Source organism: Bos mutus, chromosome 11 (assembly GCF_027580195.1).
Source record: "Bos mutus isolate GX-2022 chromosome 11, NWIPB_WYAK_1.1, whole genome shotgun sequence".
Classification (NCBI taxonomy): Eukaryota; Metazoa; Chordata; class Mammalia; order Artiodactyla; family Bovidae; genus Bos; species Bos mutus.
The window spans coordinates 70,306,845-70,324,637 of NC_091627.1; the positions used below are offsets into that span (position 1 = coordinate 70,306,845).

General features: G+C 36.3%; 1 protein-coding gene across 6 annotated transcripts in view; it reads left to right on the forward strand.

Moving 5' to 3' along the window:
• ASB3 (ankyrin repeat and SOCS box containing 3) overlaps positions 1 to 17,793 on the forward strand; it is a 120,246-nt gene that overhangs the window by 70,191 nt on the left and 32,262 nt on the right. For 3 of the 6 annotated variants that reach the window (XM_070379589.1, XM_070379590.1, XM_070379593.1), the window contains exons 4-8: positions 4,638 to 4,750; positions 5,342 to 5,477; positions 6,746 to 6,775; positions 8,040 to 8,217; positions 10,602 to 10,799. In XM_070379589.1, coding sequence (XP_070235690.1) covers positions 4,638 to 4,750; positions 5,342 to 5,477; positions 6,746 to 6,775; positions 8,040 to 8,217; positions 10,602 to 10,799 — 655 coding nt within the window. The remainder of the gene's footprint in view (positions 1 to 4,637; positions 4,751 to 5,341; positions 5,478 to 6,745; positions 6,776 to 8,039; positions 8,218 to 10,601; positions 10,800 to 17,793) is intronic. The other 3 variants (XM_070379591.1, XM_070379594.1, XM_070379592.1) reach the window with 2 other exon arrangements.

Consider the following 17,793-nt stretch of genomic DNA (forward strand, 5'->3'; position numbering starts at 1 on the left):
CATTTGGTTCTTTTTTTTTTTTTTAAAGTTTTTTCCCTCTGCTCAGATTCTCTCTCTAGGCTCTCTGTATACCATAGATATTAACATATTTTTATAGTAGCTGCTTTAGTTAATCTATTCAATCCAGAATCTGGACCGTCTTAGGGTTAGTTTCTCCTTACTACTTTCTGACTTGTATACTGGACATTGTGGATAGTATTTCATAGAGACTTGAATTTTGTTATCCTCTGAGAAATAATGATTTTTTTCTTTTTTTAAATAATAGATTATTTATTGGCTTATCACCTTAAATATGTTTAGATTTGGTTTTATGCTCTGTTGAGATCATATTTTCCAGGTCTGACCTCCAGGAGGACTCAACTCCCATCCTCTGCCTGCATTCTGATCAGAGCTTATTTTAGGCTTTGTTAGAGAAGATCTGGAAAATCCCATAGATGGAGGATCCTGGTAGGCTGCAGTCCATGGGGTCGCTAAGAGTCAGACACGACTGAACGACTTCACTTTCACTTTTCACTTTCATGCATGGGAGAAGGAAATGGCAACCTGCTCCAGTGTTCTTGCCTGGAGAATCCCAGAGACGGGGGAGCCTGGTGGGCTGCCGTCTATGGGGTGGCACAGAGTCGGACATGACTGAAGGGACTTAGCAGCAGTAGCAGCCGAAGCAGAGAAGGTCTAGAGTAGTGCTTAGTCTTAGATGTGGTCTTTATTCCGAGGGCTCTGCCTTTTGGATTTCTTAGGTAGATGCCCGGAGTGTTAATGAGGTATTGAAGTAGCAAGCCATGTGGTTTCACCACTCTGAGCGGGCCAGAACTCCTAGAAGTTCCACTGCCTCTCAGCACTGTTTGTCTTCTGATTGTCTGTTCCACTCTTAACTCTTTAGCAGTCCTCCTTGTACATGTGTAACCCGAACCTCAGGAAGGATTCTTTGCAGACTTCCACAGTGGGACTTCCCCTCTGCACAGTTCTCTTTTCTCTTGGGCTTTGCCCCACCAATTTCAACTGCTTAAACTCTGATCTCTTCCTCAGCTCAGTGGACTGCTGCACTCTTCTGGGCTATTTCCTGTTCTTGGAGTATTCTTTCTTCAACCTTATTCTTTTTATGCCTGGACTTTAGCTCACTGCCCCATAATCTAGAAATGTCCCCAGGCAGATGGCTGGGGTCATCATGGATCTCACCTCATGTATTTCCTTCCCTTTCTTTAGGAGTCACAGTCTTTTGCCTATGGTTTAATACTAGAAAAAGTTGTTCTCTGTTTTCTACTGTTACAATGGCTCGTTTAGTGCCGTTATATTGTCATATCAAGAAATACAGTTCTGAAACCTGTTCTGTTTGGAGAGGAATGAATTCTTAAAAAGAGAAAATCTCATTTTATTTTAGATATTTATGTTTCATTCACCTAGTCAATGCTTATTTGTTGTTGGTCTTCTGTCTGAGATTGGCCTTGAGCACGTAAGGGGAAGGAGACCCAGTTTCTCTCCTCAAGAAGCATAGTTTCCTTATGATAAGGAGGAACAAATATTAAGTTCAAGTTTGGGTATTTTTTTAAATTAACTTTTACTGAAGCATAATACACTTGGTCATGGAATGGTTCCCACTGCCCCTCCAGTTTGTTAACTTGTTATATAAGAATAAGAAGTTACTCAGTTCTTCCAAAGGAGAGGCTTTGATGGTAGTGTTACCAACCAGGGTTCTTGGCCTCCTTAACCAATAGAAATTGATCAGAGGCCAGACTAGAAATTCAAGCAAGGCTTTATTGGAGCCCCTGCTATAGCAGTGGGAGTGAGAACAAACAGCAGATTCCCTTGCTCATTTCCTGAGTGGGGGCGAGCTCGTTCCTTATGTGGGATGTGGGTAGGAGAGTGAGGAGAGTTTGGGCCAGAGGAGTGGCTTAGGTAGCTTGCCAGCGTCTTATGTGGTGTTGTGTGCAGGGGGCCTGCACAGTACCCTACTTTTGCCCCCGACCCCCTTTTGCTCTAGGCTCTTCAGAAGTGGCATTTGGGTTTTTTAGTCTCTTTTGTCCAGAATTTGCTCCATCTATGCACGCATACAGTTCTTTTTAGTACCACACAATCTATTGCTATTGTTGCTAGAGGAGATGTTTGTCCAGGTGCAAGCATGATAGCGGGTCTTAGGTCTCAGCCTGTCTCAGTAGGGTGTAAGCTCTAAATACACTTTTCTAAACCACTATTTTTTAATTATTACCTATTAGTTAACCAGTTGCTTTGTTTTGAGATAATTAGCTAAAGGTATAAAAATACTACTTTGCCACTGAGAAATTTTTTCACTAGACATACAAAAATCAGATATCTTAGTGTATTTATGATACTAAAATTTTTCTCTCTGACTTCTGTACTGTATTTAATAAAACAAAATTTTTTTTGACTTTCATTTTTAGAAGGCCAGCCTAATTCATGGAAACAATCTTATTTTCACTCTGTTTCATATATCACCACTGACAACCTGATAATCTTCAACTCAGGGTCTTGACTGTAGAGTGATTTTTGCCAGCAGTCACTGATAATGATGTATGAATTGGATATGAAACAAATTTACTTCCTTTCTATCCTGACCTCCACCCCAAAATAGGTTGATTTTAATTGATTATAGAAAAATAACTTAGCTTGAAAAACTGTCATTCTTTGCCTGATAAAATGTCCTTGAATATTCACTTAGAAATAAGAGAAGTTAGGTTAAACTACTTCAGTGATACTATCTCAACCAAGGTGTTTGAATATCTGAAACCTTCCAGTATAAGAGAATTCTTGCTTAAAGAACTTCTTTATCCTTATGAGGGAAATTTAAGGATTTTATCTTCCCATTGTTTCATCTATATTACCATTTTTCAAGTGTGGTCCTTTGCCCGAATGTCTAGTGCCTTTTTAACTTTTGACTGAGACTTGTTGATTCTAACTTCTTGCCTCCTACAACAGTAGAAGATACAGAATAACTGTATGCTTGAAATGAAATTAAAAATCTTGTTTTTCAAAACACGTTTCCCATCATCAGGCACAGAAATCAGAGCTTCCTTTATACATCTCTGCTATCCTTGTAGGTACTGATATTTCTTCACAGTTACAGTTCTAAAAAGTTAGTGTAATAGCCTGATACCTACAGAATTCACAGTGTACATAATTTGCTAATGGTGTGTGTGTGTACTTATTTTGTTAATGTCCAACTATCTTCTGGCGTTCTATTTTTTCATTAACTCCTCCAGAATTTAACAAAATATTGTGGTGGATAATACTGTTAAAGTTCAGCCCCACTGTTTGGTGTATCAAGTTAATAGCATTATACCTATGTCCATCCTCATTAGGTAGGGTTCAGTTCAGTTTGGTTCAGTTCAGTCGCTCAGTCGTGTCCGACTCTGCAACCCCATGAATTGCAGCACGCCAGGCCTCCCTGTCCATCACCAACTCCCGGAGTTCACTCAAACTCACGTTCATTGAGTCAGTGATGCCATCCAGCCGTCTTGTCCTCTGTCGTCCCCTTCTCCTCCTGCCCCCAATCCCTCCCAGCATCAGAGTCTTTTCCAATGAGTCAGCTCTTTGCATGAGGTGGCCAAAGTACTGGAGTTTCAGTCTTAGCATCATTCCTTCCAAAGAAATCCCAGGGCTGATCTCCTTCAGAATGGACTGGTTGTATCTCCTTGCAGTCCAAGGGACTCTCAAGAGTCTTCTCCAACACCACAGTTCAAAAGCATCAATTTTTTGCCACTCACCTTTCTTCACAGTCCAACTCTCACATCCATACATGCCCACTGGAAATACCAGAGCCTTGACTAGGCGGATCTTTGTTGGCAAAGTAATGTCTCTGCTTTTCAATATGCTATCTAGGTTGGTCATAACTTTTCTTCCAAGGAGTAAATGTCTTTTAATTTCATGGCTGCAGTCACCATCTGCAGTGATTTTAGGTCTCTATAGGCATGCAAACTCTTCCTTCAAATAATCTATTGTAGTGGCAACTTGGGAGTTATTCGTTTCATTTACTGTAGTGAAATAATATGCATTTCTTCAACAACACTCCTAAGTTTGTTTGGAGTCCCCTTTTAGTTCAAATAAGCAGAGTTCTACTAAATTTTCATTGGTTAATAAAAGAACATCATTGTAACAAAGATTGTTGTTTATTATGCTAAAAATATCTAAAGTACAGACTTGGAGTATTATGCTTTCAGTTTGCTTGTCAGTTACTCTTGTCATTTGTGATGAAATGGTAATAGTAGCCAACATTCCAATTCTTTTGAGACTGTTTCTCCAGACTGATGCTGTTTCTTCTTACCTGTTCATCCCATGCCCCTTCCAGTTACATTTTTAACAAAATAGAAACATATTGTCTCCATTATCAGAGAGAATAAATATTTGCCTCTTGCTTCCATTTCCTCTATATCTTTTAAGATACAATTGACAATAATTTTGTGTGTGTCCCAAAAGAGTATATATATTAATGGATTTGGGTTGAGATAATTGTGATAAATGTTTTATACTTGAACAAGGAGTACACATATGTTTTGATTTGTTGATAGGAATGTTCACAGTATTGTGAGTTCTGGGTGAATAAATGATGGAAACATCACCAAAGTGCCCAGTCGTACAAACATGCCTTTTTACCGATGATAATTTTTTTAACTGCTGTGTTGCAGCTGTTGAAAATGGACAGATAGATGTGTTAAGGCTGCTGCTTCGATATGGAGCAAATGTTAATGGATCCCATTCTATGTGTGGATGGAACGCCTTGCACCAGGCTAGTTTTCAGGTAAACTCTGCATTTATTATTTCATTTCCATGTAAATTGTGTGTTTTACCCTTTTAAAATGACAATTCTATACAGCCTTTGCTTCCTACTTGCCTGTGATTTATGGTGGTTCATGCAGTACAGAAAGGCAGTCTAAATGGTAATGATCATTCTGAATAAGCCTGCTGCTCTAGTAGTTCTAGCAGCTTTGGGCTGCAGGGATTATGTAAGTTTTTCAAATGTTGATAGCATAGTTAAGAGGCCATCAGAATATTTGGGATATATAAATTGATAGTGAGCAATGGCTTATTATATTTATAGCACTTTGTTTAGATAGCTGTGATAACACCTTAGTACTTGGGCTTGCAAACTAATTTTGCAGGATTTTATAAGGATTCTAATTCCTAGAGATCGTTGTTTTATCTGTTTATGTTTAATGGGCTAGCTTAAGGTACAGAATAATGATTAACACTTTCTTCCCATTGCCCAAAACACTTAAAAAAAAGAGTTTTCCTTTAGTGAGGATAAAAAGCACATATACACACAACAATAAAAAGATATCTTCTATTTTTTTTTGTTTTGTCTTATTTAAAATATGAATCTGTGCCTTAGGGAAATGCTGAGATCATAAAATTGCTTCTTAAAAAAGGAGCAAACAAGGAATGCCAGGATGACTTTGGAATCACACCTTTATTTGTGGCTGCTCAGTATGGCAAGCTAGAAAGCTTGAGCATACTTATATCATCGGGTAAGACTAATCCTTTGCACTATTACGATCATGAGTTTAATGCTGTTTCTTCCTAGGAAGAGTAATTCTTAACTAAATATAAATCAGGTTCTGAAATTTATTGTTTTATGTTAGTGGTAAATAAGAGTACGTACAAGTTAATTTGTAAGCCTGGTTACTAAGTCTCTATTAACTAACATGATACAATGCGCAACTACTAACTTACCTCAGGAGAACCTCTTAATGATCTATTGCTAAAGCAGGTTTATTGGCAAGTTGAATGATGGGGCTGTCCTTCATTATAGCTACTTGAACGGTTCCAACTTTCTCGGGTACATGACTAATACAGTCTTAATTAATCTTTTAGATAGCTATTTTGTACATTAACCCTCTGACTTGTGTATTTTGGTTAATTGTGTGATATTTAAGTGGGTTTATTTCAAAGCCTGTTTACACTATTATGTTAATAAATAGCAACATAAACCTGCTTAAAAGTTTTTCAGTTACAACCATTACATATTCAGCACTGTCAGAGAAGATGGTGTTGAGGTGGCATGCTTATTACTCTGTGAAATTTCTGTGACCAGAAACATTTGTTATATAAGGGCTCTTCAGTTCTTCTGACACCATTGCTGTGCGCACAGTGCTAACCTGACAAAACATGGGTAGTCAAGAGCAGATGGGAGAGACACCAGATTTGCCACCACACAATGTTTTTTTAATACCTAGACTTTTCACATATCTTCTATAATATCTAAACTTTTAATAAATTACCAAAACGAAGTTTATTTAGAGCACATATTTTCTTATTTCTGCTTTCTCCTTATAAACCTTGAAATACTCAAGTTGACATAGTAAGCAAGAGAAACAAGCATTCGTTAAGTGTAAAATTAAGATATGTTACAAATATCAGGTCTGTAAATCTTTGGAGTTGAGATAATCCCTAAAATCATTTATTCAAGCATGTGTTTTGTTGTTGTATTAAGAATCCCAGACTCTGAGCTGTTTAAGTGACGTGCCAAAGATCTACAATAGAAGCTATTCACTGGTGGAATCGGGACTCGGACACAGGACTTTGATTTCTCATCTTCCTTCTTCTGTGCTGTACCTTCCCACAGACTGTCATGATGCATTTTATGACTTCCAGTCCCTAAAATTCCAATTATTAGTGTGTAATACTTAGAATGAAATAGGTTAAATTGCAGGTTAGTTACTCTCTCCTCATGCTAAGCCTGTCTCCTGGAACACTAAGCACCTGTTTTGTTTTTTTTTTTGTCCTCTCTGAATAGTTATGAACAGCAAGTTGGAAAGGTATATAGGTATGTTTATAATGTAACTATACATGTTTCTAACTCTTTAAAATGACTTTCAGTGAATTCTTCCTCATTATCCAACTTTTTTTATCTGAAATTTTACAAAGACTGGTTCCTTATTCTTATACATTAAAATTGTCAATCAAAACAAAATATTGCTTAAAAATGAAAGTTAAGTAGGTTTCTTTTTTGACTTAATCTTTCCTCAGCTATAGTGTTCATTTCTTTCTAATGATGACAGTAGGTGAGGCATCCACCTTGTACAAGTCAAGAAGATTCAATGTATCTAGACGTGTTGAATACCCAGTTGGAATTTCTGACCCTTCCGTGAATTCTGACTTACCATTTGTATTTTGCATTGTTCTTACCCATGTCAGGGCTTTGGTTTATTCAAGGTGTATTTATGAAACCTCCTTGTAAATAAAAAATTGTCTTCCCCCTTGAGGATGATGATTTTTCCACTGAGGTGTATTCCAGAAATTTAAACATTTTCATGGTCATGTATTAACACACACATACTTAGCATACTTAGCACATTATTTGTCAATGAGAAAAGTTTGAGGAAGTCTGCTATTTTTGAAACCTTCACAGAAATTGAGGTCACTAAACTTTTTCACATCTTTATACGTTTGCTTCTAAATAATTGATTAGATTTATGCTTAAAAATTCAGCGTAGAAACCCATTTAAATAGAGCCTTTTCCTTTTATTGTGGGCTCTGTTCATCACACACTGGTCATGAAGAAAAGGAATGTAATAGAGAGTATAGTCAACATTAGTTTAAAGTTATAGCCCCTGTGTATATCATTTCTGCTGGAATTTTTTTTATGACTCAGCCTGAATCAATTAGTGGCATCTATAAAGTCTGATAATTTAGATTTTTTTTCTTATTCTTTCAATAATGATCAGAAATGTTATCCGTATTTGATGATTTGCATTTTTTTTAAAATGATTGCTTATTAGACCCTCAGAGTGTTTGTTGGAGGAAGGATTAGAATGAAATGAATCCTTCATAGGGTAAAATTCATATTTTAGCTTAAAAATGAATTCTAAAATATTAATCTTTTTTTTCTTGTTAACATAAAAGCAAAAACAATTTAAATGATTACCAATAAGAAATTGAAAATTAATGTTTCAACAACAGTATCCATTAAGGAGAACAATCTGTTGTACTATGAAAGCCCTTTTAAGGCAGCTGCTTTGAATTGTTTGTTGCTTGTCTTTTTTTATTTTTGCATTAAAGAGGGTTATATGTTAAATGTTTTATTTTAGGTGCAGATGTCAATTGTCAAGCCTTGGACAAAGCTACTCCCTTGTTCATTGCTGCTCAAGAGGGCCACACAGAATGTGTGGAGCTTTTGCTCTCCAGTGGGGCAGATCCTGATCTTTACTGTAATGAGGACAATTGGCAGCTACCTATACATGCAGCTGCACAGATGGGCCATACAAAGTAAGTGCTAAAAATGAAAAGTAAAAATGGTCTCATAATTCAGAGCTAGTAAGAAATTAGATCTTCTGGACCAGACCCTTTACCTCCAGGCATAATCTTTGATATTCCCTTCTCTACTGATTTGCTTAATGGTTAGGTCCACCCCCGCATCTGTCCCCCATGCCATCCCCTGAAGTTCTTAGTCTTGCACTTTCTTAGAGTGAGGCAGAATGGCCCAGGAGACTGTCTCAGGGTGTTAAATCTTCCCTCTGACTTGCTTAAGCTACTCTTCCACTCCTTTCCAGTTTTATCCTAGACATCTTGAGGTACTGATCTGATGACTTTATTCAGTGTACTTATATTACCTCCCTGACCCCAGAAAGGTTTTGGATTTGTGATCTCTGTTGGAGTTCTTTTTCATGGGGTCTAGGCAGTCCTCCACATCTTGAACCCTTTGACTGGACTTCTCTTTGTCTGATTTCAAATTCAACCTGGTTCTTTATTCTGCCCCTGTTACTCTTCTTCCCTAGCCAGAAACTCAAATGAAATTTTTGGAGAGAGAGAGACTTAAAGAAAGTTGAAACTCCCTGAAATTGGGAGTTCTAAGAATCTTAGAAATTATTAAACCTGGTTTTACCTTGAGAATATGGCAGCCTATCTTAATATAGATTGGTACCAAACAGTTTTTAAAAGTATATATTTAAAGTTTTTAGAGTCTTATTACTGCAGTAGTAATTTTTATAGCTATTGTTGTTGCTATTGCTGTTGTTGCTGCGTCGCTTCAGTCGTGTCCGACTCTGTGCGACCCCATGGACTGCAGCCCACCAGGCTTCTCCGTCCATGGGATTCTCCAGGCAAGAACACTGGAGTGGGTTGCCATTTCCTTCTCCAATGCATGAAAGTGGAAAGTGAAAGTGAAGTCGCTCAGTCGTGTCTGACTCTTAGTGACCCCATGGACTGCAGCCTAGCAGGCTCTTCCATCCATGGGGTTTTCCAGGCAAGAGTACTGGAATGGGTTGCCATTGCCTTCTCCCAAGCTATTGTTAGTATTATTTAATTTAAAAAGTAATAGTGAAATGGTCTTGTCTTTAGTATTTAATATGTTTGTATAGTAGAAAAGCAGATGCTGTAATTAGGTTATTATGCCACTAGGTGTCATGGTATTTTACTGTTTTTTTAAACATATTTGTAATCTTTGTTTGTGCCTTGTTGAAGAGTTTGGTCATGGACAGGAAGGCCTGGCATGCTGCAATTCATGGGGTTGCAAAGAGTCGGACACGACTGAGCTACTGAACTGAACTGAAGAGTATATTTTTTCCAATTCACTTAAACATTTTTAACACATTTTTTACATGTAAGAGACACTCGACAGGTTCTTTATTTTAGCAAAATACTTAGGTTTAAAAATTTGATGTTTTTCTTAACTCTTGATATTTTATTTAATCATAAATCTACAGTTGTACTCTGAGCTTTAAATTGATTTCAGAACCCTCTTGAGAATTTACCCTTATTTGTTCTCAATTTTGAGAATTCTGTTGGTCACTGATGATTTTCTTCATAGTAAATATAGGTTCTCCTTAAATATTGTTATCTTAGTCCTATTTTACCTAAGGAAAAGTGGCAAGGAGAAAGAATGTTATAAATATACTTTGGTGTAGCTCTGCCTTTCTTTTCCCAGAAAGAGGACAATTTCTGGCTTATATTATCCTTATAGTGTAGGCTAGTCCCTTCTCTCCAGCTGAGTGCTGGAGGTAAGTCTACAAATAATCTAAGAACTTTTTAATGATTTTTGTTTAGAACTTTCTCTAGTTAGCAACCAGTCTTTTAAATAAATCTGCCATAACACATAAAAGAACTCATCTTCTTTTCTGAGAATAGAATATTTTAGCAGAAATTCTGATTTCTTCCTGATGTAAATACGGTTCATTTCATGTTTCTTATCATCCTAAAAAATTCTTACTAATTAGAAAAATAAAACTTTGGTTGCTACTTTACAAAGGAAAATAATTTATTGTCTTGATATAAGTTTGTATTTAGTGTAATGAAGTTTTAAATAATTTATTAGATCCTAAAACATCTCATATAAAATTTGAATTTTGGGGACTTGAGTAGTGGTGGTAATGTAAACAATTAGTAAAAAAATTAAAAAGGACAATATGTTACCTATTTACTTTATAGGAACATTATTTAGTTCTGTTTCAAATATGTTTAAGGGCCTTCTTATGAAGCAACAGTAATAAGCATTTTGGAGTATGTAGCTTGTAATAATTTATTGTACGTAGAAAGTACACGGAAGACAGACAGACTTCTTAAATTCAATCAATGGGTGACTCAAACTATGTCCTGTAGAAATGTCTGCAATTATGTATAGACAGAAACATACTCCTGAATTTGTGTATTGGCAGAATCTTGGACTTGTTAATACCACTCACTAACCGGGTTTGTGACACTGGGCCAAACAAAGTGAGTCCTGTGTACTCAGCAGTGCTTGGAGGGCATGAGGAGTGCCTGGAAATGTTGCTCCAGTCTGGCTACAGCCCAGATGCCCAGATGTGCCTCGTCTTTGGATTCAGTTCTCCCTTGTGTATGGCTTTCCAAAAGGAGTATGTATATCTACTTTACTTTCATTCTTTTTGGCTGTATGGAGATGTGTTTCCAAATGACTTTCTTTTGTGATAAAATAGCATGTCTTAGAGCTAAATTGGGAACTTAAAAACAGAAAAACAGACAAAAACAAAAGCTTCTATGATGTACCTTTGATTGTTTCACTAATCAAACTATAACAAAGACAAGGTGATGATGTCAGGTTTTTTTCCTTTTCTCTTTGGAGCTGGATGATATTTTTTGGTGTAGCAGTTTTAGGGGAAATATTTAATATATTAAAGTAAATGCAGGAATTCTCTGATGTCTCAGATCTTCAAAACACTTCAAGAATTAAAACAAACTTTAAGTTATACAGTGACTAAGGCCTGAGGATTTAATGTTTAACATGGTGACTATAACTGACAACATTGAATTATAGAATTGAAATTTGCTGAGAGTAGAACTTAAATGCTCTCAAAAAGATAATTATATGAGGCGGTGAATGTTTCTATGATGTATATGTGTATCAAATCACCACATTTTATACTTTAAATATCTTGCAATCTTATTTGTCAGTTATACCTCAGTAAAACTGAGATAAAAAGATAAAAAAGATTTTAAAGTTTGCCAAGTATTGTATTGACTGTTTCAGGTTATTTGTCATTTGAAATTTATAAGACTTGTTAAGAATCTAAAATAAAACTTTATTTTTATAGATATTATAGCACTTTTAATGTATTTGGTATATAGCATTTATTTCTGTAGGTCACAAATTAAAAAATTTTAATGTTTCTTTTGCTAATCTACCATGATCCTGCAAGTAGAATAAATGAAGAATTATTGATAGATTATTGATTAGCTTCTGGCCAAACTAGACAAGATTTGTCTATCTGACTCGTAAGGTTTTAAAATAGAATAAATAAAAAAAGGCTTTATGTAAGAAAAGCCATATTGAGTAAAATCTGTGGTCCAACCAATAGTAAAGTAAGTTGTGCAGCTAGAAGCTGTTATTTTTAATGATGCAAAAGAGGTTTGTGGGCTAATCTCAAATTTCATTGGCTTTCCTAAATTCACCATTATGGATTGCTAGCTATGACTTAAAAATTTATCAAGAACTTATTTGCTAAGCTTTTCTTTCTCTACTGTCTCAACATTTGCTGTTTATAGTAGTTCATTTTTATTTGTTCTGAACTTAAGCTTCTAGGTATACACTGTACTCTGAGTATTGAAGTTTTGGTTAATCTAGTATCTGGGATCCACTCTGTGCATAACTTTCATGATTTCATAGTTCACTGTATAGTTTCTTTGGTTTTATCTTTCTAAACAGGAGGCCTAGTTACTTTAGTTTGCCTCACTAGGGCTGTACTGTTGACTTTAGTTGATTCAATTGTCATTATATATATGTCTCCATTTTTTTTTTATTATTAGATTAGAATTGAACATTTTTTTATTTGATAAGAACATAATAGTTTTGTATAGTTGTATGTCTGTGTGTCCAGCAGATCAATAATCTGTTTTAGCCTTCATCTTAGCTTTTGGAGGAATGATATTTTGGTTCTTCTGTCATAGCAGCTTAGCTCATAGCTCATCGTCTTATAAGTGTAGTTTGAATTAAACATGTTAAACCATAGCAGTGCTCCTATTAACACCAAAATACCTTAAAATGAATGTTTTTCTGGACTGAGGAATTGGGTAGAATAGAACCCTCTGGGACAGGGTATGAGGGAAATTCTGGAGAAAGAGAGCTGGAGAAAAGGTTTTCTTGATTCTGTGTACAAACCTACATCAAGCCCATCCAACCTTTGAATTCACAGGGCAGAAATTATTGACAACAAGATTTGAACTATCACCCAAGTCTCAGGTCCGAGTGGCACATTTTGTGGGGCCAGACTCAAAGCAGCATAGCAAAGGCTTTGAGAACTGAATTTGCATTGAAGTAACTATCTGTAGAGGTGAAAAAGAAATTGTAGTCTAAACCTAACTAGGTTATATACCTGCTAAAACAAACAAACACAATCAGTATTATGGTCAAAGAATTATAGCAGGACCCAGGGCCCAGAGTCTACACACAGCATTACTATTCATAATATCCAGGATACAATCTAAAATTACTTGACAGAACCAGAAAAATATGACTAATTTTAGAGGGAAAAGACAATTAACATGTGTCAACCCTGAGATGATGTAGATGTTGGAAATACCAAATAATTGTAAACAACTGTTGTAATGAGGTAAACACACTTGAAATAAATGGAAAGGTAGATATTTTCAGCTTAGAAGTAAAAATTAGAACCAAATGGACTTTTTAATAAAAACTGAAAAGTGTAATATCTGAAATGAAAAGTTAGCTGTATGAGCTTCATAGTGGAATGGAATTGACAGAGGAAAGAGTCAGTTACCTTGCAGATAGACCAATATAAATTATCCAAACAGAAGAACAGAGAAAAAGAAGATTGGGGGGACAGAAAAGAACAGAGCCTCAGGGACCTGAGGGACAATATCATCAGTGTTGACATTCATGTCATAAGGATCCAGAAGAGAGGAGAAGGAGATTGTGACCAATAATGGACAAACACATCCCAACATTAGATAAGGACACAAGTTTATAAATTTAAGAAGCTAAGTAAACCAAAATATGAGAAGCTCAAAGAAAAGCATGCTTACAAAATAATCAAACTGTTGGAAACTTAAAGAAGTAACATTGTGGTTTATGGTGGTCTTTGGTCACAGACATGAGCTATTAGACTTTGTTTTTTACTATTCTTGGCAATGTTGCTATGTGAAGTGGCCCTATGTATCATAACTGAAATATTTTTTAGTGACTTTAAAAGGACTTGTCATGTATTTGCTTCCATGTGGGAACTTATAATTGGACCAAATGTATTTTTAATTAGTAAGGTAGGTTTTCAGTAAGAAAACTCGCTGGAAAATGCTATTTGTTAGTCCATAGGGAAAAAAGCCAAAACATCAGAATATCTCTTTGATGAGGGTACATTCTCTCTGTCTTTACAGTTTACTTTTTATTTGTTTGCCAGGGCCATGGCAGTAGACTTAATTTTGAAACATCTTTGCCATTATTTATCTACCCAGTGGGAAATTTAATTGAAAGGGAAACATTTCCCAAGAGACTAAGGCGAAGAGATGGTAGCTTTATTATCACATATGCTCACATTTAATATTTGTATATACATATAGTGCACTGCGCAGTGTCTGGCACATCAGAAAAAAAATATCAAGGTTAATTCTCTTCTTCATTTCTGGAGAAGACATATCTTTTGCCATCCTCTGTTTACCTAAAAATAGCATCAATTAAACTTATGTCAGATTCTTAGTTTGCATGTAATCGCTGTACATATAATGGGAAAATCATTTGATTATTTTGAAATTCAGTGTAAACCTGATTGAGCAAGGAAACTATCAATTCTCCCAGTAGGTTTTGTTTTAGTATTTCAAGAGGGTAACATAGACAGTGCCTGGGAAAAAAATTGAAAAATTTGTTAATTTTTTTATTTCTTTCAATATGCATCTGAAAATTTGAGTTCTCTAGGTTACATACTTAAAATTATTTAAATTAATTAGAATTACCTTTCTAAAGGACAATTGACTAATTTTGTTTAAAAATAGCTTTTTGTTCTGTTTCTTCTTAAGCCAGTGTATGAATTTCCTGTATTACATTTACCAATTATGAATAAGAATTTGAGTTTTGGTCACAAAAATAATACCAGGGAACTTGGAAGACTATTTTCCAAAATTAATTATTAGATATTTGAACTTTCAGATATTTGGTAATAGATAATAAGTTTAGTGGTATGAGTTTTTTTCTAACATCACAATAGTAAAAAATGTTGATCAGTTTTCACAATCAGTAACCAGACCAAAAAATAAAAAATAATTACAATTGCAAGCCATAATGGAAACATGATTAACCTAATAATATAAAGTAATTACATACAGTTTGGGGAATTAAGTAGAGTGATATGGAAAGTGAAAGTGCATACATGCACATCTTTTCGTGTCTCTCCCCCCACCCCGCCCCAGGCCAGTCTGTGTTTTTGGTTGGTGCATTTAATCCATTTACATTTAAAATAATTATCAATACATATGATCCTATTCGGAGAAGGCAATGGCAACCCACTCCAGTACTCTTGCCTGGAAAATCCCATGGATAGAGAAGCCTGGTAGGCTGCAGTCCATGGGTCGCTAAGAGTTGGATATGACTGAGCGACTTCACTTTTACTTTTCACTTTCATGCATTGGAGAAGGAAATGGTAACCCACTCCAGTGTTCTTACCTGGAGAATCCCAGGGACGGGGGAGCCTGGTGGGCTGCCGTCTACGGGGTTGCACAGAGTCGGACACGACTGAAGTGACTTAGCATCAGCAGCAGCATGATCCTATTACGGTTTTCTAATTTGTTTCAAGTTTATTTTGTGTAGATCTTATCCTCCTTTTGTGTTTCCTGCCTAGAGAAGTTCCTTTAGCATTTGTTGTAAAGCTGGTTTGGTGGTACTGAATTCTCTTAACTTTTACTTGTCTGTAAAGCTTTTGATTTCTCCATCAAATCTGAACTAGAGCCTTGCTGGGTAGAATATTCTTGGTTGCAGGTTCTTCCCTCATCGCTTTAAAATATATTGTGCCATTCCCTACTGGCTTATAGAGTTTCTGTTGAGAAATCAGCTGATAACCTATGGGAGTTCCCTTATATGTTATTTGTTGTTTGTTGCTTGTTGCTTTAATATTTTTGTCTTTAATTTTCACCAGTTTGATTACTATGTGTCTTGATGTGTTCCTCCTTGGGTTTATTCTGCCTGGGACTCTCTGTGCTTCTTGGACGTGGTTGACTATTTACTTTCCCAAATTAGGCAAGTTTTCAGCTATTATCTCTTCAAATATTTTCTCAGATCCTGTCTCTCTCTTCTGGGATCCTATAATGCAAGTGTCAGTGCATTTAATGTTGTCTTAGAGGTCTTTTAGGTTGTCCTCATATTTTTTTTTTCATCCTTTTTTTAATATTCTGTTTTGTGGCAGTGATTTCCACCATTCTGCCTTCCCAGTCACTTATCTGTCCTTCTGCCTCAGTTATTCTGCTGTTGATTCCTTCCAGTGTATTTTTCATCTCTGTTTGTTCTTTAGTTCTTCTAGGTCTTTGGTAAACATTTCTTGCATCTTCTCCATTCTGTTTCCAAGATCCTGGATCATCTTCACTATCATTATTCTGAATTCTTTTTCTGGAAGGTTGCTTATCTCTATTTTATTTAGTTGCTTTTCTGAGATTTTTATCTTATCCCTTCATCTGGGACATGATCCTCTGCCTTTTCATTTTGCTTAACTTTCTGTGATATGGTTTTCATTCTGGCGACTGTGGGATTTTCTTGCTTCTTCTGTCTGCCTTCTGGTGGATGGGGTGTCTTGTCGTGGTTTCTCCTTTGTCTTTGGACATGGGGTATCTTTTTTTGGTGAGTTCCAGTGTCCTGTCAGTAGTTGTTCAACGGCTAGTTGCAGTTTCAGTGCTCTGCTATCTTGATCTCCAGTTTTGTTTTGTTTTATTTTGGCTATGCTGAGTCTTTGTTGCTGAGTGGGGTTTTCTCTAGTTACAGGGAGCGAGGCTACCCTTCTTTGTGGTACGTGGTCTTCTCCTTTTGGTATCTTTTCTTGTTGTGGAGCATGGGCTCTAGGGCACAGGGCTTCAGTAGTTGTGGCATGTGGGTTCAGTAGTTGCAGTTCCTGAACTCTAGAGCTCAATAGTTGTGGTGCATGGGCTAAGTTGCTTCATGGTATGTGAGATCTTCGTGGACCAGGGATTGAACCCACATCTGCATTGGCAGGCAGATTTCTTTACCACTGATCCATCAGGGAAGCCTGTGGTATGAGTTTTGAAATTTTATAGTAACACTGTGTTATTATAGTAATGTTGGTTTGGTATAAGATCATTGTATAAAAGATTTAATCAACGCTTATCTGACTTTAGTTATTAATGAGTCAAAAAGTTTTTTTTTAAGCTAGTTTATTTTAATTGGAGGATAATTACTTTACAATATTGTGGTGGTTTTTGCCATACATCGACATGAATCAACCATGAGTGCACATGTATCCCCCCATCCTGAACCTGCCTCCCACCTCCCTCCCCACCCCATCCCTCTGGATTGTCCCAGAGCACCAGTTTGGGGTACCCTGCTTCATGTATTGAACTTGCACTAGTCATCTATTTTATATATGGTAATATACATGTTTCGATGCTATTCTCTCAAATCATCCCACCCTCACTTTCTTCCACACAGTCCAAAAGTCTATTCTTTACATCTCTGTCTCTCTCTTTTGCTGCCTTGCATATAGGATTGTCATTAATGTCTTTCTAAATTCCATATATATGTGTTAATATACTGTATTGGTGTTTCTCTTTCTGATTCATTCCACTCTGTGTAATAGGCTCCAATTTTACCCACTTCATTAGAACTGACTCAAATGTGTTCTTTTTCTTAGCTGAGTAAAACTCCATTGTGTTTATGTACCTTACCTGTTTTTCTGCCGATGGACATCTAGGTTGATTCCATGTCTTAGCTATTGTAAACAGTGCTACAGTGAGCATTGGGGTACCTGTCTCTTTCAATTCTGCTTTCCTCAGTGTGTATGTCCAGAAGTGGATTGTTGGGTCATATGGCAGTTGTATTTCCAGTTTTTTAAGGAATCTCCACACTGTTCTCCATAGTGGTTGTATCAGTTTGCATTCCCACCAACAGTGTTTTCTCCACACCCTCTCCAGCATTTATTGTTTGTAAACTTTTTGATGGCAGCCATTCTGACCAGTGTGAGATGGTACCTCATTGTGGTTTTGATTTGCATTTCTCTGATAAATGAGTGATGTTGAGCATCTTTTCATGGTTAATTAGCCACTTGTATGTCTTCTTTGGAGAAAGTTTAGTTCTTTGGCTCACTTTTTGATTGGTTTGTTCATTTTTCTGGTATTGAGTTGTATGAACTGCTTGCATATTTTGGAGAGTAATTCTTTGTCAGTTGT